This window comes from Pogona vitticeps, chromosome 5 (assembly GCF_051106095.1).
Source record: "Pogona vitticeps strain Pit_001003342236 chromosome 5, PviZW2.1, whole genome shotgun sequence".
Classification (NCBI taxonomy): domain Eukaryota; kingdom Metazoa; phylum Chordata; class Lepidosauria; order Squamata; family Agamidae; genus Pogona; species Pogona vitticeps.
Genome location: NC_135787.1, coordinates 13,018,166 through 13,039,469, shown reverse-complemented (window position 1 = coordinate 13,039,469; position 21,304 = coordinate 13,018,166). Strand labels below are relative to the sequence as shown.

Sequence of the window (21,304 nt, the reverse complement as noted above, 5' to 3'; positions counted from 1 at the left end):
TATCAGCGCTACTGCCTTTTCTTAGATACATGGAAAACTGGAAAAGTGAGTTGTGACACCTGCCTGCATGTTACCCTTATCACAGTAGAAGTGGCCACATGTAGCTGAGTTCAGCTTTTGGCCAGAAATTTAACAAAAGGAGTACAAAGAGAATGTAGCTTTGGAACAAAGGTAACCACAGGAAGGAGAAGGTCAGTCAGCAGTTTTTCCTTTCCTTCATTTGTTTTCCGTTCCCTGCAGCATTTGTTGTCTTTCTCCAGGAGAACTTTCAGAAGTCTCAACAAGGAGAGTTTGGGTTATAGAGGTTGTTGTTTCCCCCTTGATACTGCACATAGTGTGGCTCTCTGTGGTTCACAGATGCAGGCAACACCAGTGCCCCCTCCACACAACAGTAGCTGCTAAGGAAGTGATGAGTACCTGATTCCCCCCCCCCCCTTCATTCCCATCAATTTTTGTTTTATCTTTCCTCTGGGATTTCTTAGTGGGATGCAGTCAGCTGCCTCCAGATTTGATGGTTGCTGTGGGTTTTTCGGGCTCTTTGGCCATTTTCTGAAGGTTGTTCTTCCTAACATTTTGCCAGTCTCTGTGGCAGGCATCTTCAGAGGACAGCACTCTGTGCTCTGGTGTAGTTTGCTTGGTAGTGGAGTATTTATGGCTGTGAGATAGGCTTTTGTCCTATTCAGTAGATGGGTGATTAGTGTGTCTTGTTGTGGGTGTATTGTTGTGATGATGAGGAGAGATTATCTGTCACTGTGATTGATGGGTGTCATTAGCTGGTCTTCCGTGTGTAGTGATCCCCGGTCCTTGTGGCTGGGTAGAGGTCTACAAACCTTGGATTGTAGAATTTGGGAGTGGATTTGCATGCAGACATGCACATACTCTCATGCATCCATACATACTTATACAGTGGTGCCTCGCACAACGGTCACTCCGTAGAGCGACGAATCCGCGCAACGATGCCGTTTTTGCGATCGCAAATGCGATCGCAAAACGGCACCTACATAGGGGAAAATTCACAGAGCGAAGGTCGGTAAGCGGTTCGCTTACCGACCTTCGCTTTGCGACCCGCCGATCCGCTGTTCCACGGCTTCAAAATGGCCGCCGGAACAGCCGAAAGGGGCCGGGGTGCAGCGTTTTCGCGCCCTTGGTAAGCAAGGGGAGCGCGCGAAAACGCTGCGGAAGCCCCGAAATGGCTGCACGCAACCATTTTGGGGCTTCCGGCAGCGTTTTCGCGCACTCCCCTTGCTTACCAAGGGCGCGAAAACGCTGCGCCCCGCCATTTCGGCTGTTCCGGCGACCATTTTGGACCCGCCGGACAGCTGATCGCAGCTAATGGCTGCCGGCTATACCGGAACATCGCACAACGGTGAGTATTCGGCCAAATTGGAATGCATTAAACCATGTTTAATGCGTTCCAATGGCTTTTTACTTTCCGTAGTGCGATGTTTCACACAGCGAGGGTTAATCCGGAACGGATTAACCTCGCTGTGCGAGGCACCACTGTATAGTAATATACCGTATATGCCGCCGTATTGGGCGACGGGCCATATTAGACGACACCCCCCCCAAAATTCGGCACCGGGAAGAGGCTTGGGGGGGGTCGGCGGCAGGAGGAGGAGGAGGAAGAGGGGAAACGCGGGTGGCGGGCGGGCGAGCAAACACGCGCCGCTTCCCTTCCTCCATCCCTTCCTCCCCGGCCAGTGCGGCCTCGCATCACTCTCGCGGCGGCGGCGGCGGCTCCCTCCCTCCCGGCGGCAGGAGGAAGAAGAGGAGGAAGAGGGGAAACGCGGGTGGCAGGCTGGCGAGTGAACGCGCGCCACTTCCCTTCCTCCATCCCTTCCTCCCCGGCCAGCGCGGCCCCGCATCACTCTCGCGGCGGCGGCTCCCTCCCTCCCGGCGGCAGGAGGAAGAGGAGGAGGAAGAGGAGGAAAAGGGGAAACGTGGGTGGCGGGCCAGCGAACGTGCGCCGCTTCCCTTCCTCCATCCCTTCCTCCCCGGCCAGCACCACTCTGGCGGCGACGGCGGCAGCAGCGGCGGCTCCCTCCTGGCACCCAGCGTACAAGATGCGCCCCCCAATTGGAGGCATGTTTTGGGGGGCCCAAAACTCGTCCTGTACGCCGGCATATACGGTACTGTGCTGGATGAGATTTCTGAGTGATCTTTCAGCAGGGAAAGGTCAGAATGAGAAGAATAGATTTTTCCTCTTCTCCTGCTGGGAGAGAAGAGAAGCAGCAGAATTTATACCCTTGAATTGCCATGTGGTAGGCTTTTAAATACCTACTATGTGCATTGAGGTCACCTGAACCCAATACAGAGAAAACAGCAACAACACTAGAAATGCTAGTGGAATGAATAGTGGTGGCAAACCAATCTTGTGCTATACTTTTGCTCCTTTAACCACAGTCCACCACAAAAAGAACAAGCACCAGGATTCAAGCCATTTGAGAGACTACAAGTAGACCAGCTGAGTTTTTAGAACATCAACCATGGGTTTACAAAAGAACGTGGTAGAACCAGCTACATTTGCTAACTGAGCTGTTTGAGTAATAATGGCAAAACTTAATTTTATTGAACACTGATATTTATGTCAAATGCATTTGCACCCAGAAAGTCTGATATGCCTGCATAAATATATGACAGGAACTGTATGTCTCCATGTACACATTTTCTAGCTGCTGTTTTCTTAGCATGAGTAACAAGTTTGCTTGGTTGTTTATTTACAGGTATTTGGAAATGCTCCTCCAAGTACAATGATGGAAAAGTTTTCAGATCTTCTTCAGTTTACAACACAGGTGTCACGATTAATGGTGACTGAAATTCGTCGGAGGGCCTCCAATAAATCTACAGGTAAGTCATGGATCAACAGTTTACTGTATGTATGTTTTTAAAGGGTTATATCCTGCTTTTTAACTGTAATAATAATCTTCCATGTGGCTTCCAGTGGTTAAAATCATGCATATACATCTGTATGTACCAGCAGCCCCATTTCCCTGGCCGGTTGATGGGATCAGAATGTGCTTTCCTTCAGCTATGCAATTAATACAGTTCTGGCAATTAATGCTAGGGCAAGCAAAAATGCATGTCAATTTGATCAGCATCCTCAGGGGATTAATTCAAACGGCAGCTAAATATTTGTGATATTTGGTGGTTGTAGTTTTTCGGGCTGTTCGGTCATGTCCTGGAGGTCTTCCTAACATTTCCCCAGTCTTTGTGGCTGGCATCTTCAGAGAACAAGAGTTAGAACAACCTGAAAAACCTACAACAACCATCGGATCCCAGCCATGAAAGCCTTCGAGAATATATTTGTGATATTGACCCACTGAAGTTAGTGAATTGTTCTTACCTGGGTTCAACAAATACTAGAAGGCTTATTGAAGGACATCAGTTCCTGATTTTGAAGAATGCAGAAACAAAACTATATCTACCTTTTAGCATGTTTGCCTCTAGGTTTAAATTTGCAACTGTTGTACCTTAAGTATCTGTCCCCTTCCCAGCTTTAGAACTGAGTGAAAGACTGGGGAAATACACAGGTCCTGCAAGTCCAAAGTGGCAGTCCTTTCCCTGCAGGCCTTTCTGTTCCAGAACAGGAAGGGTATATAGAGAGATGTGCATTGTATGCCAGTTCCGTCTGAGCTCATTGTGTGCCGCCCATGCAGTCTAAGTATGTGTGTGTAAATCTGCTTGTTTGATATGACATTTTGTGCACCTGATGAAGGTGTTCTTTGTGCATGGAAGCTTATTCTGTAATGAATTAGTGAGGTACAAAGGTGTCATAGAATAAATATTTCACTCTGTCTAACGTGAACCTAGCTATTTTTATTTTGTATTTTTGCTTTTTACTTAAAAAAAAACTCATAGAGGCTGCAAGTCGTGCCATAGTCCAGTTCCTGGAGATCAATCAGAGTGAAGAAGCCAGTAGAGGTTGGATGTTGCTTACTACAATTAACCTGCTAGCATCATCTGGACAGGTTAGTTCTTTATGAGCAGAGTCTTAGAATTTGCAGCATCTGTTTCCTGTAAAATCTTTTTAAAAGTATGTTGTTAGCTTTTCAAATGTGTTGTTGTTTAAAATATATGGAATTGTAAAAACAAAAGATACAGCAATTATATTTTTTGCCATGTGTCTAGGAACAAAGGTTTAAATGGAAACTGTTGATTTTTGTGAAGTACTCTTAGGTAGTTTTTTTTTTTTTTTGCTGAAGTGTATGTGGCAGTGAAATATGTGTAAGCGTAGCCTATTCTGTGGATGTTCAGACATGAAATAAGAAAGCTTGGCAGAGCCTTTTGAAGTTGCTGGTTTCACACATAGTACCTCTGATGCCCACAGAAATATGTTAGGAGTTATGTCATTGAATCCTTACTGACAGAATACATTGAGTTCAGAAAAAAATGTAATGGCTTGAATCCTGTGGGTATTCACATAACGATTGCATAACTTGTAGCAGCTGATTTTAGCTAATAGCAAGGTGTTGGTGTGTGTCTTAGATGTGTTCTTGGTCACATGCCTGAGTGATCAATGAAGATGCACCACAGCACCTTGTCAGTTAGCCACAGTTAGCTGTGATAGGTTATGAAAACCAAACAAGAACACCAGTAGGATTTCAGCTAATGAAGAGCAACATTAAAGTTTTCTTGTTGTAGATTTTTTTGGGCTGTTTGGCTATGTTCTGGGGTTAAAGTTAAAGTTTTGTTGTTGTTGTGGGTTTTATGGGCTGTTTAGCCCAGAAAACCGACAGCAACCATCAGCAACCAGCGGCTGTGAAAGCCTTCGAGAATACATGAACGTTTTTTCATTATTGTTTGTTTCTTCTACAGAAAACAGTGGACTGCATGACAACTATGTCAGTGCCTTCCACGCTTGTGAAATGTCTCTATCTGTTCTTTGACCTTCCACATGTGCCTGAGGCAGCTGGAGGAGCCCAGAATGAGTTGCCTCTAGCAGAGCGTAGAGCGCTATTGCAAAAAGTGTTTGTGCAGGTAAATGAATTGTGACCACAAGTAATACATTTCAAGTGCAGTTCCCTTTGTAAGGCTAGGTTGAAAAGGAAGGAATTTGAAGAGTGTTTTAAGATCCACTAAAATAGATTTCCTGTGGTACATATTCTTCCTCCAAACTTGTTGTTTAGTCGTTAAGTCATGTCCGACTTTTCGTGACCCCATGGACCAGATCATGGTCGTCTTCTCTTCTCATGAGATGGCTAGAGTAGTGGAGCCTCAGCTTCAGGATCTGTCCTTCCAGTGAGTGCTCAGGGTTGATTTCCTTCAGAATTTATAGTTTGATCTTCTTGCAGTCCAGGGGACTCTCAAGAGTCTCCTCCAGCACCACAATTTAAAAGCATCAATTCTTCGGCGGTCAGCAGCCTTTTTTATGGTCTAGCTCTCACTTCCATACATCACTACTGGAAAAACCATAGCTTTGACTATGCAGACTTTTGTCTGCAAGGTGATGTCTCTGCTTTTTAAGATGCTATCTAGGTTTGTCATCGCTTTCCTCCCAAGAAGCAGGTGTCTTTTAATTTCATGGCTGCTGTCACCATCTGCAGTGATCATGGAGCCCAAAAAGTTAAAATCTGTCACTGTGTCCATATCTTCCCCTTCTATTTTCCAGGAGGTGACGGGGTCAGTGGCCATGATCTTAATTTTTTTTATGTTGAGCTTCAGACCATTTTTTGCACTCTCCTCTGTCACCCTCATTAAGAGGTTCTTTAATTCCTCCTCACTTTCTGCCATCAGAGTGGTATCACCTGCATATCTGAGGTTGTTGATATTTCTTCCGGCAATCTTAATTCCAGTTTGGGATTCCTCCAGTCCAGCCTTTCGCATGATGTATTCTGCATATAAGTTAAATAAGCTGGGGGACAGTATACAGCCTTGTCGTACTCCTTTCCCAATTTTGAACCAGTCAGTTGTTCCATATCCAGTTCCAACTGCTGCTTCGTGTCTCACCTACAGATTTCTCAGGAGATAGATAAGGTGGTCAGGGGCTCCCATTTCTCTAAGAACTTGCCATAGTTTGTTGTGGTCCACACAGTCAAAGGCTTTTGCATAGTCAATGAAGCAGAAGTAGATGTTTTTCTGGAACTTTCTGGCTTTCTCTATAATCCAGCGCATGTTAGCAATTTGGTCTCTAGTTCCTCTGCCCCTTCGAAATCCAGCTTGTACTTCTGGAAGTTCTCAGTCCACATACTGCTGAAGCCAACCTACCTTGTAGGATTTTGAGCATAACCTTGGTAGTGTGTGAAATGAGTGCAATTGTATGGTAGTTGGAGCATTCTTTGGAGCTGCCCTTCTTTGGGATTGGGATGTAAACCGATCTTTTCCAGTCCTCTGGCCACTGCTGAGTTTTCCAGACTTGCTGGCATATTGAATGTAGCACCTTAACAGCGCCATCTTTTAAGATTTTAAATAGTTCAAGTGGAATGCCATCACCTTCACTGGCCTTGTTGTTAGCCATGCTTTCCAAGGCCCACTTAGTCCTCCAAACTAGCTAGACACTAATAGCAGAATCTTCCACAATTGCATGGTGGCATATGGAATTTTCTAGCGGAACTGTAGGTATTCCAAGGATTTGTTTTGTCTTCAGTTTAAATAACAACTCCAGTAAACAGAATTATGTATGGTACTGGTTTGTTTGAGTTGTTTTCTTTTTCTTTTAATATGGTTCTGTTTCCCTTTGTTTCAGATCTTAGTGAAACTGTGCAGCTTTGTGTCCCCAGCAGAAGAGCTTGCCCAGAAGGATGATCTTCAGCTTTTATTCAGTGCAATAACCTCATGGTGCCCTCCTTATAATCTGCCTTGGAGGAAGAGTGCAGGGGAAGTACTTATGACCATATCACGTCATGGCCTTAGTGTCAATGTAGTGAAATACATTCACGGTTGGTATATTTTTTGTAAACTTAGTAGAATATTCTTATGTTGTAAAATGTATTTCTGTCAAACTGCCTGCTTATCTTGTTGTGCAATACATAAATAAGGAGTACTTGCATACTTTTCTAATGAAGGGGGTGGGTGAGATGGGAAGAGATTGAAAGAATATTATATGGGTATGTAACATTGAAATGAGGTTGCTGGCTTGCTGGACTAAAGACAGGAAGCAGAGTTTTCCTTCCACTTACCATAATTCTGATGATTATTCAACAAATCATAGAATACTGTACTTGAAGAATATCCAATATTTGTTACTGCTGTTCAGCATCTAGTATTCTCTGATTTCAGCATATGGTGTTCGCATGTGCAAAGCTGTGGCGCTGGTCCCAAAAATCATGGCAAGGCCAAAGCTATTCACAAAGCACTTCTATATGCATGCCATGCAAAAGGCTAAATGGAAGAATCTTGGGGTTGGTAGTTCAATCTTACTGTGCAATCTTGACTGCTTGGATATAATGTTCAGTAGGTTTATATAAGTGTAACTTCATGTTACATGAAGACAAACAGGATCTCAGCTAGTATTTTATAATTTTTATGATTAATCCTTTTCAGCATTTCTTAGTTGGAACTTCTCAGACACCAAACAGCCAAAAACAAAGTGCTCCCAGGAACATTTTTGTGGCCCCCAGTAAATCCCATGTTTGGCCAGAAAAAGCCATTTCAGCTCCTGGAAGCATTAAGTGATTATGGTTTTTAGTTTAGAGGTCAGGGGGAATTCCCTAAGACTGCCCACCTCTAAACAAAATGCAGGTAGAAACTGTACATGTCTCTTTGGACACTTCTGACTTTTTAAAACAATACATTTCTGGAATTTCTGGACCCAGTAAAGCCTGCTGTGGATTCTGGGGATAAGAATTCGGGTCCCCAATCTTGGTGACATCAATCACCCCTGTTCTAAAGCATTTATATTTTAGAGATGTTTGAATGATGACCTCAATTTCTGAAATTTCATTGCAGGATTAGAGTTCATATGAGTGGCTGTGGGCCAATCATGATGCAAAGGTTCTGTTTCTCCTTTGTGAAACAGTAATATTGATGTGGATATTGGAGAGGGAGAATATTTCAGTTCCTGGGTCCAGTGAAGAAAGGATGAGTTATAACTTTGAGTCGTGATAGTCAAACATGCTACATATCACTTTATGGTGTGCCATATACTTCATAAACTCTCCTATATCTGTTTTCTGACTAGGGTGACAAAAATTGATGGTGCAGTGCGAGGAATCTGGCATGTCACAGTATAGTTATGTTTTTAAACTGGCTACTCAAGTATGTTCAGCCAGGGAACAATCAATTTGACAGGCCTGTTCTGAATTAGTAATAATGATGCCATAACAGAGACAATGGGGGTGTAATTTGTGTATCTCAGCAGGGCTCCCAAATTCCTAAAGTTCCAGAACACTCTGCACAGTAGTTTCTCACATGAATGTTTGTGGTTTTGTAACTCCAAATGATGTTGAAATCACCCAAGTATGGTTCCTGTTTCTTGTTTATGCTTGATAAAGCATTAGGTCCTTATTTGTTGCTTCTGTTCCACTCCTTCGCAACTATTTTTTAAAAAATTTTGGGAGATGGAAATAAATTAAATCAATGCTATTTGCCATTCCAATTTCTGAGCATGCCACACATAGTGCCTGAGAAAATTTGCTTGTAAGTTAGTAGTACAGGTCAAATAATTATTAAGGATAAATATTCTGGTCCTGTTCAAGTACATCTCCTCTTATTGTCTTTGAAGTAAGCTCCAACAATGTAAGTCTTCTGTAACATAGAAACACCTGTTTATTTTCATGTGTTGAGTAAGGATCTGTTTCTTGAAAATAAATGTGTTCGAAGCTGCTTGTGCTTTATGCAGCTGTCTTCTAATAAACAGTATAATCTGAAATCATAGCCAAAATCCTGCTGCATAAATTACTTCTTCAGATTTTACTGGCAGCAGGAGAGTTTTGGTAATTAAACTCCTCCTTCTGTCCCAGTGTTTGGTTGACACATGTGTATTCAGTTTCATTGTATGCAAGCTGTGGAAGCCCTGATATGGAACATGTCTTTGTTAACTGAACATCTCTTCCTGCCAGTAGCAGTATGGGAATTTTTCAATATTTGAAGAGTTCCTCTTCCTGTTCTCAGGTTCCCGTGGTTTACATGCAGTGAAACTGATTATGCTAAGTCACACAAACTGTGGGGCAGAAGGATGAACTCTTTAATTACTGAAAATCTTCCCCTGCAGGTTATGCCATCACACTTGCACAGGTGGAATGTATGCAATAGGATTACTGTGCGGAAGTTCAAATACTGATCTGCTCTTTGATCAGAATTGCTTTTATTAGTAAAGCCCAAAGTAAACATTATGTACAGTGGTGCCTCGTAAGACGGGCACTCCGTTTAATGACAAATCCGCATTACGACAAGGTTTTTGCGATCGCAAAAGCAATCGCAAAATGACGTTTTGGATGGGGGAATTTCGCTGTGCAATGATCGGTTCCCTGTTTCGGGAACCGACTTTCGCTTCCCGACGATCAAAACAGCTGATTGTTGGGGTTTCAAAATGGCCACCGGGTGCTCAAAATGGCTCCCCATTGTGTTTAGGAGCCATTTTTTGCTGCACAGGCACCCGAAAATGGCCGCCCCATGGAGGATCTTCACTGGACGGTGAGTTCTTAGCCGATTGGAACACATTAACCAGGTTTTAATGCATTTCAATGGCTTTTTTATTTTCGCTTTACGACGTTTTCATTCTACAGCGATTTCGCTGGAACGAATTAACGTTATAATGCGAGGCACCACTGTATATGACTTGGTTGCACTTTTGTGTAGTTTGCAAGCTTACTTTCTTATTTTTCTGTTAGCAGTTTGAGCTTCCATTGTCCATACTTAAAACAAAAACATGTTTATATCTAGGTTTTGTGTGTTGCTTCAAAAGGCTGAACAGAGTACTTAGAACATTTTGTCTGTTTTGTCAGCCAGTTTTATGATAACTGAACATTTTCGTATTACATGGATAGGGTATCTTTGAGGTAGGCTCCATTGAGAGAGAAAGTGACTTGCTGAGGTGCATGGCTTAATGGAGAACAGAATGTAGGACTTCTGTGCACAAACATAGCACATGTTTTATGCAGAATTGTTAATATACACATTTGAGCAGGCTCATAGGAATTTCACAATGGAAAAGAGAAGAAGGAACCTTATTGAAAGGGAGTGGGATTTTTGTTTGAAATCTGTTTTGCACATTGTAAGTGCTGAAAGAAGTGAATGTCTTGGTGATTTATGCTTCCAGGTAACACATGAAGAGGTCAACAGTATTTATGTCGCTTGTAAATGGCGGATGTTACAGATGTGTGCGAAATCAGAATATATTTCCAATTTCCCCTTTTTGTACACACCAGGAATCGATAAACAGAAATCTGGCTGTTTTAGGCATCTACCATATTTTTCCATATATAACCCATGTATAACTTTTCTAACCCAGAATTTATTTCTTCGCAAGAAAGTGGAGGCGGAAGGCAGGGATCAAAGTGCTTTGATTACTGCTTTCCCCCTCCACTTTCTTGGGAAAAAAGTGTTTTTCCCTTCCACTTTCTTTGCAGAAAGCTGCTTTCCCCCTCACAAAAAGTGGAGGGAGAAAGCAGCTTTCTGAAAAGAAAGTGGAGAGGGAAAGAAGGAATTGCTTTCCTCCTCCACCCTCTTGCGAGGAAAGTGCTTTCCCCTTCTACTTTCTTTGCAAAAAGCTGCTTTCCCCCTCCACTTTCTTTGCAAAAAGTGGAGCGGGAAGGCAGGGATCAAAGCACTTTGATCCCTCCCCCCTCCTTACTACAGTGGGGTCTTGACTTAAGAACGGCTTGAGTTAAGAACATTTTGACTTAAGAACCGCTCTCATAGGAAAATATTGACTTGACTTAAGTACTTAGATTTGAGTTAAGAACTGAAAAAAACCACGTGGGAGGCAGGGAAAGTGCAAAATGTGAACTTTCAGTTAACTGTTGGCCAGTGAAAAGGGTGCCTGTCTGCTTCCTCACTCCTCCCAGCGTTTAGAGAGTGGATTGGGAGACAGTCTTCGGACTGCCTGGTACTGTACTGCCTGGACTGTATTTTCCCTGCCTTCCCTGGACCTTTCTTGACCTATGAAAAAAAGAAACAAAATATCCCCCTCTAGTGGTCGAAGGCGGAATAGCAGCTTCCCATTAGTTTCTATGGACGGAAAAGAGCAGATACGGATCAAATGGTTTTCAAGGCATTCCTATGGGAAATGCAGATTTGACCTAAGAACGTTTTGACTTGAGAACCGCCTTCCAATACGGATTAAGTTCTCAAGTCAAGACCCCACTGTACCATGTATAAAATGACTCTCAATTTCCCCTCTAATTATTTTAGGAAAAAGTGTCTTTTTATACACAGAAAAATACGGCGCTTTTCTTTTTCTCTCTCTTCTGTTTCATACTGTGTAAATTGATGCTAAAAGTCAATGTAGTTATTTTATTAATTGATGACAAAACATTTATTTTTGAAACTTAGATGATGCTTGAAAGTTTCATGATACCAAGTCTGTGCATATTCATCTGAATTTACCAAAACATTCATCATAATGTTGAGAATGACTGTTATTTTGTTCTAATTGTATGTAAGATTTTGGGGTGAAATCCTACCTCCCAGAGTGGTAGAATATACCAGATGGGCGGGATATAAATCAAATAAATAAATAAATTCTTATTTAATATATTTGCAGAAAAAGAATGCCTGTCAACATGTATTCAGAACATGCAGCAATCAGATGACCTTTCTCCCTTAGAAATAGTAGAGATGTTTGCTGGCCTTTCTTGCTTCCTCAAAGATTCCAGTGATGTCTCTCAAACATTATTAGATGATTTTAGGATATGGCAAGGATACAACTTCCTCTTTGATCTCTTACTCAGGTATGCAAGGCAGTTTTTATTTTCTTCTTTAAATGTTTTTCTTTCTCTCAGCTTATGAAACCATAGATTTGGTTAAATTATTGAAAATTTTCCACTTCTTAAAATGAATACGGTTCTAGCTGGATCTATAAAGAAATTAGACCATCTCATAGCAGAGCTGCCGTTTAATTTTGTTCCACAGCAGTGTGATATAGGGGCATGATTTAAAAAGTCCATGTCAAAATGCAAACTTGGGTGTCATGGCTGACGGATGCTTGGATAATTTTGAAGGACAAGTCATATAGGGAGCTAACTGGTTTAACTACTTTCTGCAGGTGGCTTGATCTATTTTTTAAAAATTCTAATTCCAGCCTTGGTTTTTGAAACAATTAAATCTGCAGTGTTCCTAAAATGTAATTACCAGTGTCCTCTTGTGGATTGCTGTCTTCACAACAGGAGTGATGTCGCTGGAAGAGGCAGGTTGCTGTTGATTAAAGAGTTCCTTTCTGGATTTCAGAGAGTGCATAATTTCCTATAATTGCATAAAAGGTGCTTGTACCCTGAAATTGCAGAAAGAAGTCTTAGGGGCAATCTGCTGGTGCTAGTGATGCCACTATACAACAGGATGCTGGACAGTTTGTATAGCATTAGCAAATAACATTTGATTTCCTTTGGTTTGTTAGCTAGTTTTATATCAGATTTTGTAAATATAAGTGCTTGTACAGAGCAAATCTTTTCTGTAGCTGGATGTTGGCTAAAACAAAGGGATATGTGGAGTTATTAATGTTGTTGATTTGGTGTTGTATTAGAAAACTGTCTTGGGTTTTGGGCTCATGAAAAATCAGCTGTTTCAGTGATGTGATTTTGTTGTTGGTTTCCGTTCAGAGAGGTTACATGATTTATTACCATTTTCTTTTTGCACAATTGTGGTAAAACTGGAAATTGTAGCCTCCCTTATCATCTGTAAAGAAGGATGGAGAGTGGAAGAACTGGCAAGATGATTGGTGAACATTATATTTTCCTTCCCTATGAAGCATAATAGCCCTTTAGTTAGTTTTGAATTTAAATAGCTGGGACTGTAAGGGACATGGTGGTGCTGTGGATTAAACTGCAGAAGCCTCTGTGCTGCAAGTTCAGAAAACCTGCAGTCGTAAGATCGACTCCACATGACGGAGTGAGCCCCTGTCATTTGTCCCAATTCCCACCAACCTAGCGGTTTGAAAGCATGCAAAATGCAAGTAGATAAATAGGTACCACCACGGTGGGAAGGTAACGGTGTTCCGTGTGTAGTCGTGTTGGCCACGTGACCACGGAAGATTGTCTTCGGACAAATGCTAGCTCTATGGGTTCGAAACGGGATGAGCACTGCCCCCAGAGTCGGACACGACTGGACAAATTGTCAAGGGGAACCTTTACCTTTACCTATTACTGTATTAATAGAGGTGGAATGGGAGGATGATAATTAGCGGTTAAAAAACCTAGAGAATTTCTGGGTGATATTTCTTCTTTGAGGATATTTACATACGTTAATAACTAGAAAAAATCTGTATGATATGGCAGTTTCAACTGTCACGTTTTTTAAATTCACTTTTACACTGGTTGTTGTGAGTTTTTTGGGCTCTTTGGCTGTGTTCTGAAAGTTGTTCTTCCTGACGTTTCGCCAGTCTCTGTGGCATCTTCAGAGGACTGGAGTAGGAACTCCGTCCATGCTCCTCTAGTCCTCTGAAGATGCTGGCCACAGAGACTGGTGAAACATCAGGAAGAACAACCTTCAAAACACAACCCAAGAGCCCAAAAAACCCACAACAACCTATAGATCCCGGCCGTGAAAGCCTTCGCGAATACATTCACTTTTACACTGCTACTCTTAATCTACCAGCTGAATCAAACAATACTGGTTTCTCCATCCTGCATCTTGCCTAGGAAGAAAATCCCGTATTCAAATTTCTTGCATTAAAAATGCCCATTATTGCAAGAGTGGGTGTTTATTAAATTGATATCACATTTAATTTTGTGATTTAATTGTTGAAGATTAATTCCAACTGTTCTGACAGACTCGAATAGCAGATGTACTGAATTCTGTTTTTTTCAGTTGCATGTTTGCAAGCGGATGGGTGTTTTTGACTTCTTTTAGGGACAAGTGTTACAAGGATGATACACCTAGTTATGGCTCTCTTGAGAGTGCTTCCTGGGTGCTAGTCTAGTTGGTGTGGCGGTTTTCATCCTGCAGCTAGGCAGTTGTAATCAGAGCCAGTCAAGGCCATTGAAAAGGATTTGTGGTACCCAGAAGGCAATTATTTTTACCACTTGTCTGAATGTATGGGCTATAATCAACCCTGACCATAATTTGGAACACTAAGTAACAAGAACTGTCCTTTAAAAAAATCAGCTGTGATTATTTTCTTTTAAAAATAGTCTAAATAGTTGTTCAAATGAATGCCATTTTTCTGTCCCCACATTCCCCTTGCAGGTTAGAACAAGCAAAAGAAGCAGAATCTAAAGATGCTTTGAAGGACTTGGTTAATCTGATAACCTCACTAACAACATATGGTGTCAATGAATTAAAACCGGCTGGTGTTACAACAGGAGCACCCTTTCTGTTGCCTGGATTTGCTGTCCCTCAACCTGCTGGCAAAGGTGAAACATCATTTAAAAAAAACTCATTTATGCAAAATGATATGTGAAATTAGTTGTATGTGTCCTTGGTTTGGTTTGAAAATTGAAATATTCCCAGTACTCTCACTCTCAGGTGTATACACCTGGGTATCTTCATAAACATTTCTAAATCTCATTCTTTTAAAGTTGTTTGAACATCTTGGATTTTTTTACTACATTCTTACATTTGTGTTGTAAGGGAATCTGTAACTGAAATTTAGGTTGCTTCAGATTTTGAATTATTATGTAGAATTTTTAGACATTCTAATCCAAAGTATGCCTATCTAAATCCGCTCCTTTTTGTTTTTGTAAGAGATGTGAACTTACACAAGTTCCCTACCCTTGCTTTGTAGGCTCAATTCATAGGCATATATTTGTACCCAAGGACTTTAATTCAGCTTCCATGAATTATATGCCTTCCCTGGTATGCGTAAATAGTGATCTGCCTGCAAAAGTTCCTGATTTTTATGTTTTTCTGTTATAGGTCACAATGTGAGAAATATCCAGGCCTTCTCTGTTCTACAGAATGCTTTTCTGAAAGCAAAAACCAGCTTCCTTGCACAAATTATCCTTGATGCCATCTTAAATATATACATTGCTGACAATGCCAACTATTTCATCCTGGAATCCCAGCACACTTTGTCCCAATTTGCAGAGAAAATTTCTAGGCTTCCAGAAGTACAGGCCAAATACTTTGAGATGCTTGAATTTGTTGTCTTTAGTTTGAATTACATACCTTGCAAAGAACTTATTAGTGTCAGCATTCTCTTAAAATCCAGCAGCTCTTACCAGTGTAGCATCCTTGCAATGAAGACTTTGCTTAAGTTCACACGGCATGACTACATCTTTAAAGATGTATTCAGGGAGGTTGGACTTCTGGAGGTGATGGTGAATCTTTTACATAAGTATGCAGCTCTTTTGAAAGATCCAACACAGGCTCTGAATGATCAAGGTATATAGTTTTCTCCTTTATTTTGAATTCTGCTTTGCATAGCTCTTTTCCAGTCTCCACTACTTCTTTTTTCTTGTAGAGGAAGTACCCCTGTTTCCCCAAAAATAAGACCTAACCTGAAAATATGTCCTAGTATGATTTTTCACGATACTCGTAATACCCCCAAAATAAGCCCAGTTAAGTGAAACCCTGCCCTCCACCATTGTGAGGGAACCGGAAGAAGACTGTATTTGAATAAATGTAGATTGTTGTACATTTTAAAAAAACCCCTGAAAATAAGCTCTAATACATTTTTGAAGCAAAAAATTAATATAAGACCCTGTCTTATTTTTGGGAAAACACGGTACATATGTATTCCATTACTCCCTAAAATCAGATGGTTCTTTTCACAAATACATATAATTTCAGACCTACTTACAAAGCCACTTTTGAGCTTCTCCTTAGATGAGCAGTTTATTTCAGAATATCACAAGGCACACTGTCTTCAGATTTGAAACAGTTTAGCCCTCAAAAGCAGAATACACCACCTGCTATTAGGCATTCATTTTTAGAATGGTTGTACTTGAGGCTTCATATATAATATTGGAGAGAGATACAACATTAATGAGAGGAAAGATAAGAGCAGAAGACATGTAATCATGACTGTGTGATATATCATTGTAGCATTTCAAATTTTTCTAGGGGACTCAAGAAACAACAGTACATTTGAAGACCAAAAGCAACTCGCCTTGTTGGTTATGGAGACCTTGACAGTATTGCTCCAAGGATCAAATACAAATGCAGGTATTTGACATAGGACTGATAAAATGAGCAGAGTTTTCCCTCTTACATTGATCATCCTCACCCTTGAATGCTTTTAGTTCTATAGACTTGGTTTTATCTGATCTTCAGAAATATGGGAATTCATTGTGAATTTTTTTTAACCTTGAAGGGGAAGGATGTAATAAGAGCAGAATATTAGATTTCTTTATTTTCCTTTGTCAAAATAATCATTTTCTTTTGTGACATATTGATTGCAGCCTATTGCAGGAGGTGAACTTATTTATAGCACAATCCCATTAAAATATTTAAATGTATAGTTTAAGAATGAGTTAATTGAAAAAGAAAAGTGCATTTTGAGAAGCTGTACTTTGCCTCCATAATATTTAAAATTACACATGTTAAGTGTTTTCCTACAAGTTTCAAATACTTTTAAAGAGCAGCAAGTAAAGTTGTCTTGTATTTATTTGTTGATTTATAGCAGGGGTCCCCAAACTTTTTACCCCGAGGGCCATACCGGATACTTTCAAGGTCTTAGAGGGCTGAAGGAACAGGAACGTACACATGCATGCACACACACACCCCCGCATGCGCTCACAGGGTTAAGGGAATGGGACAGATAAAATGGCAAGGTAGGCCGTAGTTTGGAGACACATAATTTACAGCAACACTGTCAATTATTGCAATACTCATAGCTAGCATTGAGCACTGGAAGACAAATCCAAGAATAATTAAAAAGCTCTGGCTCAAAACCAGCTCTTTATGTATCATACAAATAGAACATTCTGGTTTTAGTATTGTTAGTGAACTGAATTATGAAGATTTGATCAGGAAGGGCAAATGTTCCCATTGTAGTTGTGACAGGCAGAGGGGCTTGGGCAAGCCAGAGGAGAGACAGGACAGTGAGACATCTGTGAACTTCCTGATCTCTTAGTCCTCTTACCTTCTGTAATGACTTGTGGTGTCAATTATTTACATGATTTTACTTGTTTGGTGTAACTGCTTGTTTAGTTTAATTTGTATTCTAGAGCTTGATTCTAAAGATTAACTATTATGTCTGAGTTGACAGCTAGGACAGGCATTTGCATAACTGTGCTCCAGCTGGTAATGTGTCTAGGTTGACATGAGGGTAGTGTAGTTAGTGCTTTTGAATTTGTTTTCTTTGCAGGTATCTTCAGAGAGTTTGGTGGAGCAAGATGTGTACATAACATAGTCAAATACCCACAATGCAGACAGCAGGCACTGATGATAATCCAACAGTTGGTGTTATCATCAAGTGGTGATGATGACATGGGGACTCTCTTAGGATTGATGCACTCTGCTCCACCTACAGAATTGCAGCTGAAAACAGACATATTAAGGGTAAGTTCAGTATTGCAGAATTTATAGCTGCATTAAAACTTCTAATGATGTCTCTGTTTCAGTCACAGTTATTATATATTAATTCATGTCTTTTCTGCTTGTGGGGTTTTACGCTTAAAAGCAGGCTAGAAAATTTACATAAATAAAATTAATATCTTAATCTGAAATTGACATGTGCCTCTTGTGAACTGAAATAAATTCTTGAGACAGGAAATTGAAATCTTAAGACTTCTCTGGAAACTATAATTCAGATTGAAGTTTCTACAGTATGCATAGAAAACCTGTTTTTTGCCTGAATGATTTCCTGTTTACGATGTATTTTCTAACATACATCAGAAATGGCCTGCAACTATTTATTATTATTATTATTCTGGATATTTTCTATACTGCATCTTTTTTGATTCTACAACTTAAATTTTTCAGAACTGATACTATTTTTAATTTTATTTTAATGAAAGAATATAGAGAAATTTAGATACAAGGTAGACATTGTGAAAGACAAAATATGAAAAACTTACTTCCTGGTTATCATTTCACAGAGATTTGTTCCTACCTTTTTAAACTAGAATTTACACGACAAGGGAATTTCACCATTGTAGATTTGCATTGCATTGTATTGTGCTTTTTGACTCAAATCCTGAAAGTTACCTGCAATCATTGTTCAGTATTTGTTCAATGTGACTGTTATATAGCGGACTATAAATTTAAATTCCTAGCTGTTTAAAGCAGGGAGAGGATTTGTCTGCAGGGGAAGGGATAGGACATTAGCACTCATTTTTAATACTTATACCCACTATTCAGCACATAGCATAAATTAAAGATTACAGTGGTGCCTCGCTAAACAGTCACTCCGCATGACAGGTTTTTTTGCTAGACATTGACTTTTTGCGATCGCTATAGCGATTCGCAAAACTGATTCATATGGGGGAATTTTGCTGGACAATGTTGGGTCCCTGCTTCGCAAACCAATTTTAGCTAGACAACGATTTTTACAGCTCCCTCCGCGCTCGCAAAACGGGTGTTTTTGGGACCTAAGCTTCGCAAGACAGCGATTTAAACAGCTGATCGGTGGTTCGCAAAGCGGCTTTCCTATGGCCGATCTTCGCTAGACAACGACGATTCTTCCCCATTGGAACACATTAAACAGGTTTCAATGCGTTCCAATGGGGAAATGCTTTTCGCTAGACGATGATTTTGCTAAACAGCGATTTCAGTGGAACGGATTATCATTGTTTAGTGAGGCACCACTGTATTTTTCTTCTGCCTAACACACACTGGACCTGACATGGTGGAAGTGGTCCTATTGCTGAAATTTGCCAGGGGGAAGGGAGATGATACCTTTAAAAAGCACCATAGGACCTCTGCTCAACCAGTTTATGGTCTTCTGTACTAGAGGAGAGTAAAGTGGCCATTGGAACAAACAGGTGTGAAAAAGAGATCCAGAAAATTTATAGGTTTACTGGCTAGCTGAACATTGGGTAGATTAATGGAAATCATGACTTCTGCAGAGAAACACACCCTGTGCTAACCTTTAAAAGAGCTATCTGAGACTGTTGCCAGGCAAGTAGGTTAGGATCTCCACTGGACATTGACATGGAGTTGAAAATGCTGATTTCAGTGTCCAACAATTGTGAAAAGCACAGTTTCTCCTTGGGGGATAATTAGGAAATAAATTATGCTGTATTTCCCTGAAAGTAACAAAGAGTCTTATATTGGTTGTTGTGGGTTTTTCGGGCTATTTGGCCGTGTTCTGAAGGTTGTTCTTCCTGACACAACCTTCAGATCCCGGCTGTGAAAGCCTTCGCGAATGCAGAGTCTTACATTAATTTTTGCTCAAAAATGCATTAGGGCTTATTTTCAGGGGATGTTTATTCTTTTCATGTAAACCATCTACATTTATCCAAATGCAGTCATGTCATCTGGCTGCTGCACAATAGCGGAGGCTGGGGTTTCACTTAACTGGGGCTTATTTTTGGGTCAGGCTTATCTTATGAGTATCCTGAAAAATCATACTAGGGCTTATTTTTAGGGGTAACAGGATAAATTAAACCACCAATTTTATGATGTATAAAAATTCAACAGAAAATTGTGGTGTGGCCACATTTGGAAAATTGATTAGCACATCCAAAAGAGTTGGGGAAAGTGCAGAAAAATGCAAGACCAATGATCAAGGGGCTGAAGCAACTCTCCTGCACGAAAGGGTTACAATGTTATCTAGTCTGGAGCTTAGATAAAAGAGAGGTAAAGGTATGTCCAGTTATGCAAGTTGTGGATAAAAATAGAATTTGGGGACATGGAATGGAGCTGAGTAGTAGAAGATTCGTAATTGGGGGGGGGGAAGCAAACCATTTCTTCACACAGCATATAATTAAATTATGCCATGTACTACTACAGAATACTAGATAGCATGGTTGGCTTTAAAAGAGCATAAGTCAAATCCATGGCTGTCAGGGAGTACTAGTCATAATGCATTTATATGACCCTCCTACATCAGAGGCAGTATGACTCTCAGTTCCTGTTACTGGGAAACACAAAAAGGAGCCTGCCCTCTTGTCCTGCTTTTGGGTTTCCTTCGGGCATATGATTGGGCACTCGGGGAACATTATGCTTCCTGCATTGACTGTTGCTCTGATCTAACACACGTCTTACATTCTATCTTGTTTTCCATTTTAAAGGGTATGTCATGGAGCTCTACATAAATCCTTAAACTTTAATTGTTGTAAGCCGCCCAGAGACCTTTGAGTAGTGTGGGTGGCATATAAGTTAAATAAATAAATAAACTTGGATTTTATGTTTATGTAGAGATTTATGTGACATAAATGGTTCCTTGTAGCATTTGATTTTGAATAGTTTCCCCTAAGCAGAGATACACAGTTATGTATGAGAGAAATTCACATTTTGCATGTCTGGTAAATCATAGAGCAGAATTCATAGAATTAATAGGATAAGTTGGTAACTAAAATGGTCTTTATATCAATAAAGGAGGAGTGACTTTTAATCACATGACTTTTTTGGGGGTAATGTTTCTAATGTCTGGGTCCAGATGCTTCAGGTAAAGCTTAGAAATCCCCCAGTGTTGCAACGTGTGCCTAGTTAGTCCATGTGGTGTCCTGTTCATTTTGCTTTGTTTAAATATCCATGTAGGCCCTGCTGTCTGTGCTGAAAGAGAGTCATCGCACAAGAACCGTTTTCCGAAAAGTTGGTGGATTTGTATATGTCACATCGTTACTTGTTGCCATGGAAAAATCCTTGTGTTCGCCACCTAAGAATGGCTGGGAGAAAGTGAACCAAAACCAGGTGTTTGAGCTGCTCCACACGGTTCTCTGCACCTTGACTGCAGCAATGCGTTATGAGCCAGCCAACTCGCACTTCTTCAGAACAGAAATCCAGTATGAAAAGCTGGCTGATGCTGTGAGGTTACTTGGCTGCTTCTCAGACTCCAAGAAATTAAGTCCTTTGAACATCTTTCCCTCCAATACCCAACCATTTCAAAGACTTTTGGAAGATGACCTCATCTACATGGATTCTGTGTCACCTACTTTAAGGCATTGCAGCAAACTCTTTATATACCTCTACAAAGTAGCTACAGATTCCTTCGACAGGTAGGATTTGTGAGGTTTTGGGCAGATTCCTGAGTATACAGGTATTTGGATATAACTTTTGTGCACTCTAGTATTTCTGTACTATGTTATTAATTCTTATTTTCTCCTGAGATTGATAATAGCCAATCTTTATTTTAAAAAAACTCCCAAGTAGTTCAGAGCCAGTG

General features: G+C 40.7%; 1 protein-coding gene across 6 annotated transcripts in view; it reads left to right on the top strand.

Moving 5' to 3' along the window:
- The window catches only part of WDFY3 (WD repeat and FYVE domain containing 3), a 169,762-nt gene that overhangs the window by 49,162 nt on the left and 99,296 nt on the right, over positions 1–21,304 (top strand). For all 6 annotated transcript variants that reach the window (XM_020801740.3, XM_020801741.3, XM_078394522.1 and 3 more), the window contains 10 exons: positions 2,724–2,847; positions 3,859–3,968; positions 4,816–4,977; positions 6,683–6,875; positions 11,642–11,828; positions 14,278–14,444; positions 14,947–15,414; positions 16,096–16,197; positions 17,342–17,535; positions 20,680–21,137. In XM_020801740.3, the coding sequence (XP_020657399.3) occupies positions 2,724–2,847; positions 3,859–3,968; positions 4,816–4,977; positions 6,683–6,875; positions 11,642–11,828; positions 14,278–14,444; positions 14,947–15,414; positions 16,096–16,197; positions 17,342–17,535; positions 20,680–21,137 (2,165 nt within the window). The remainder of the gene's footprint in view (positions 1–2,723; positions 2,848–3,858; positions 3,969–4,815; positions 4,978–6,682; positions 6,876–11,641; positions 11,829–14,277; positions 14,445–14,946; positions 15,415–16,095; positions 16,198–17,341; positions 17,536–20,679; positions 21,138–21,304) is intronic.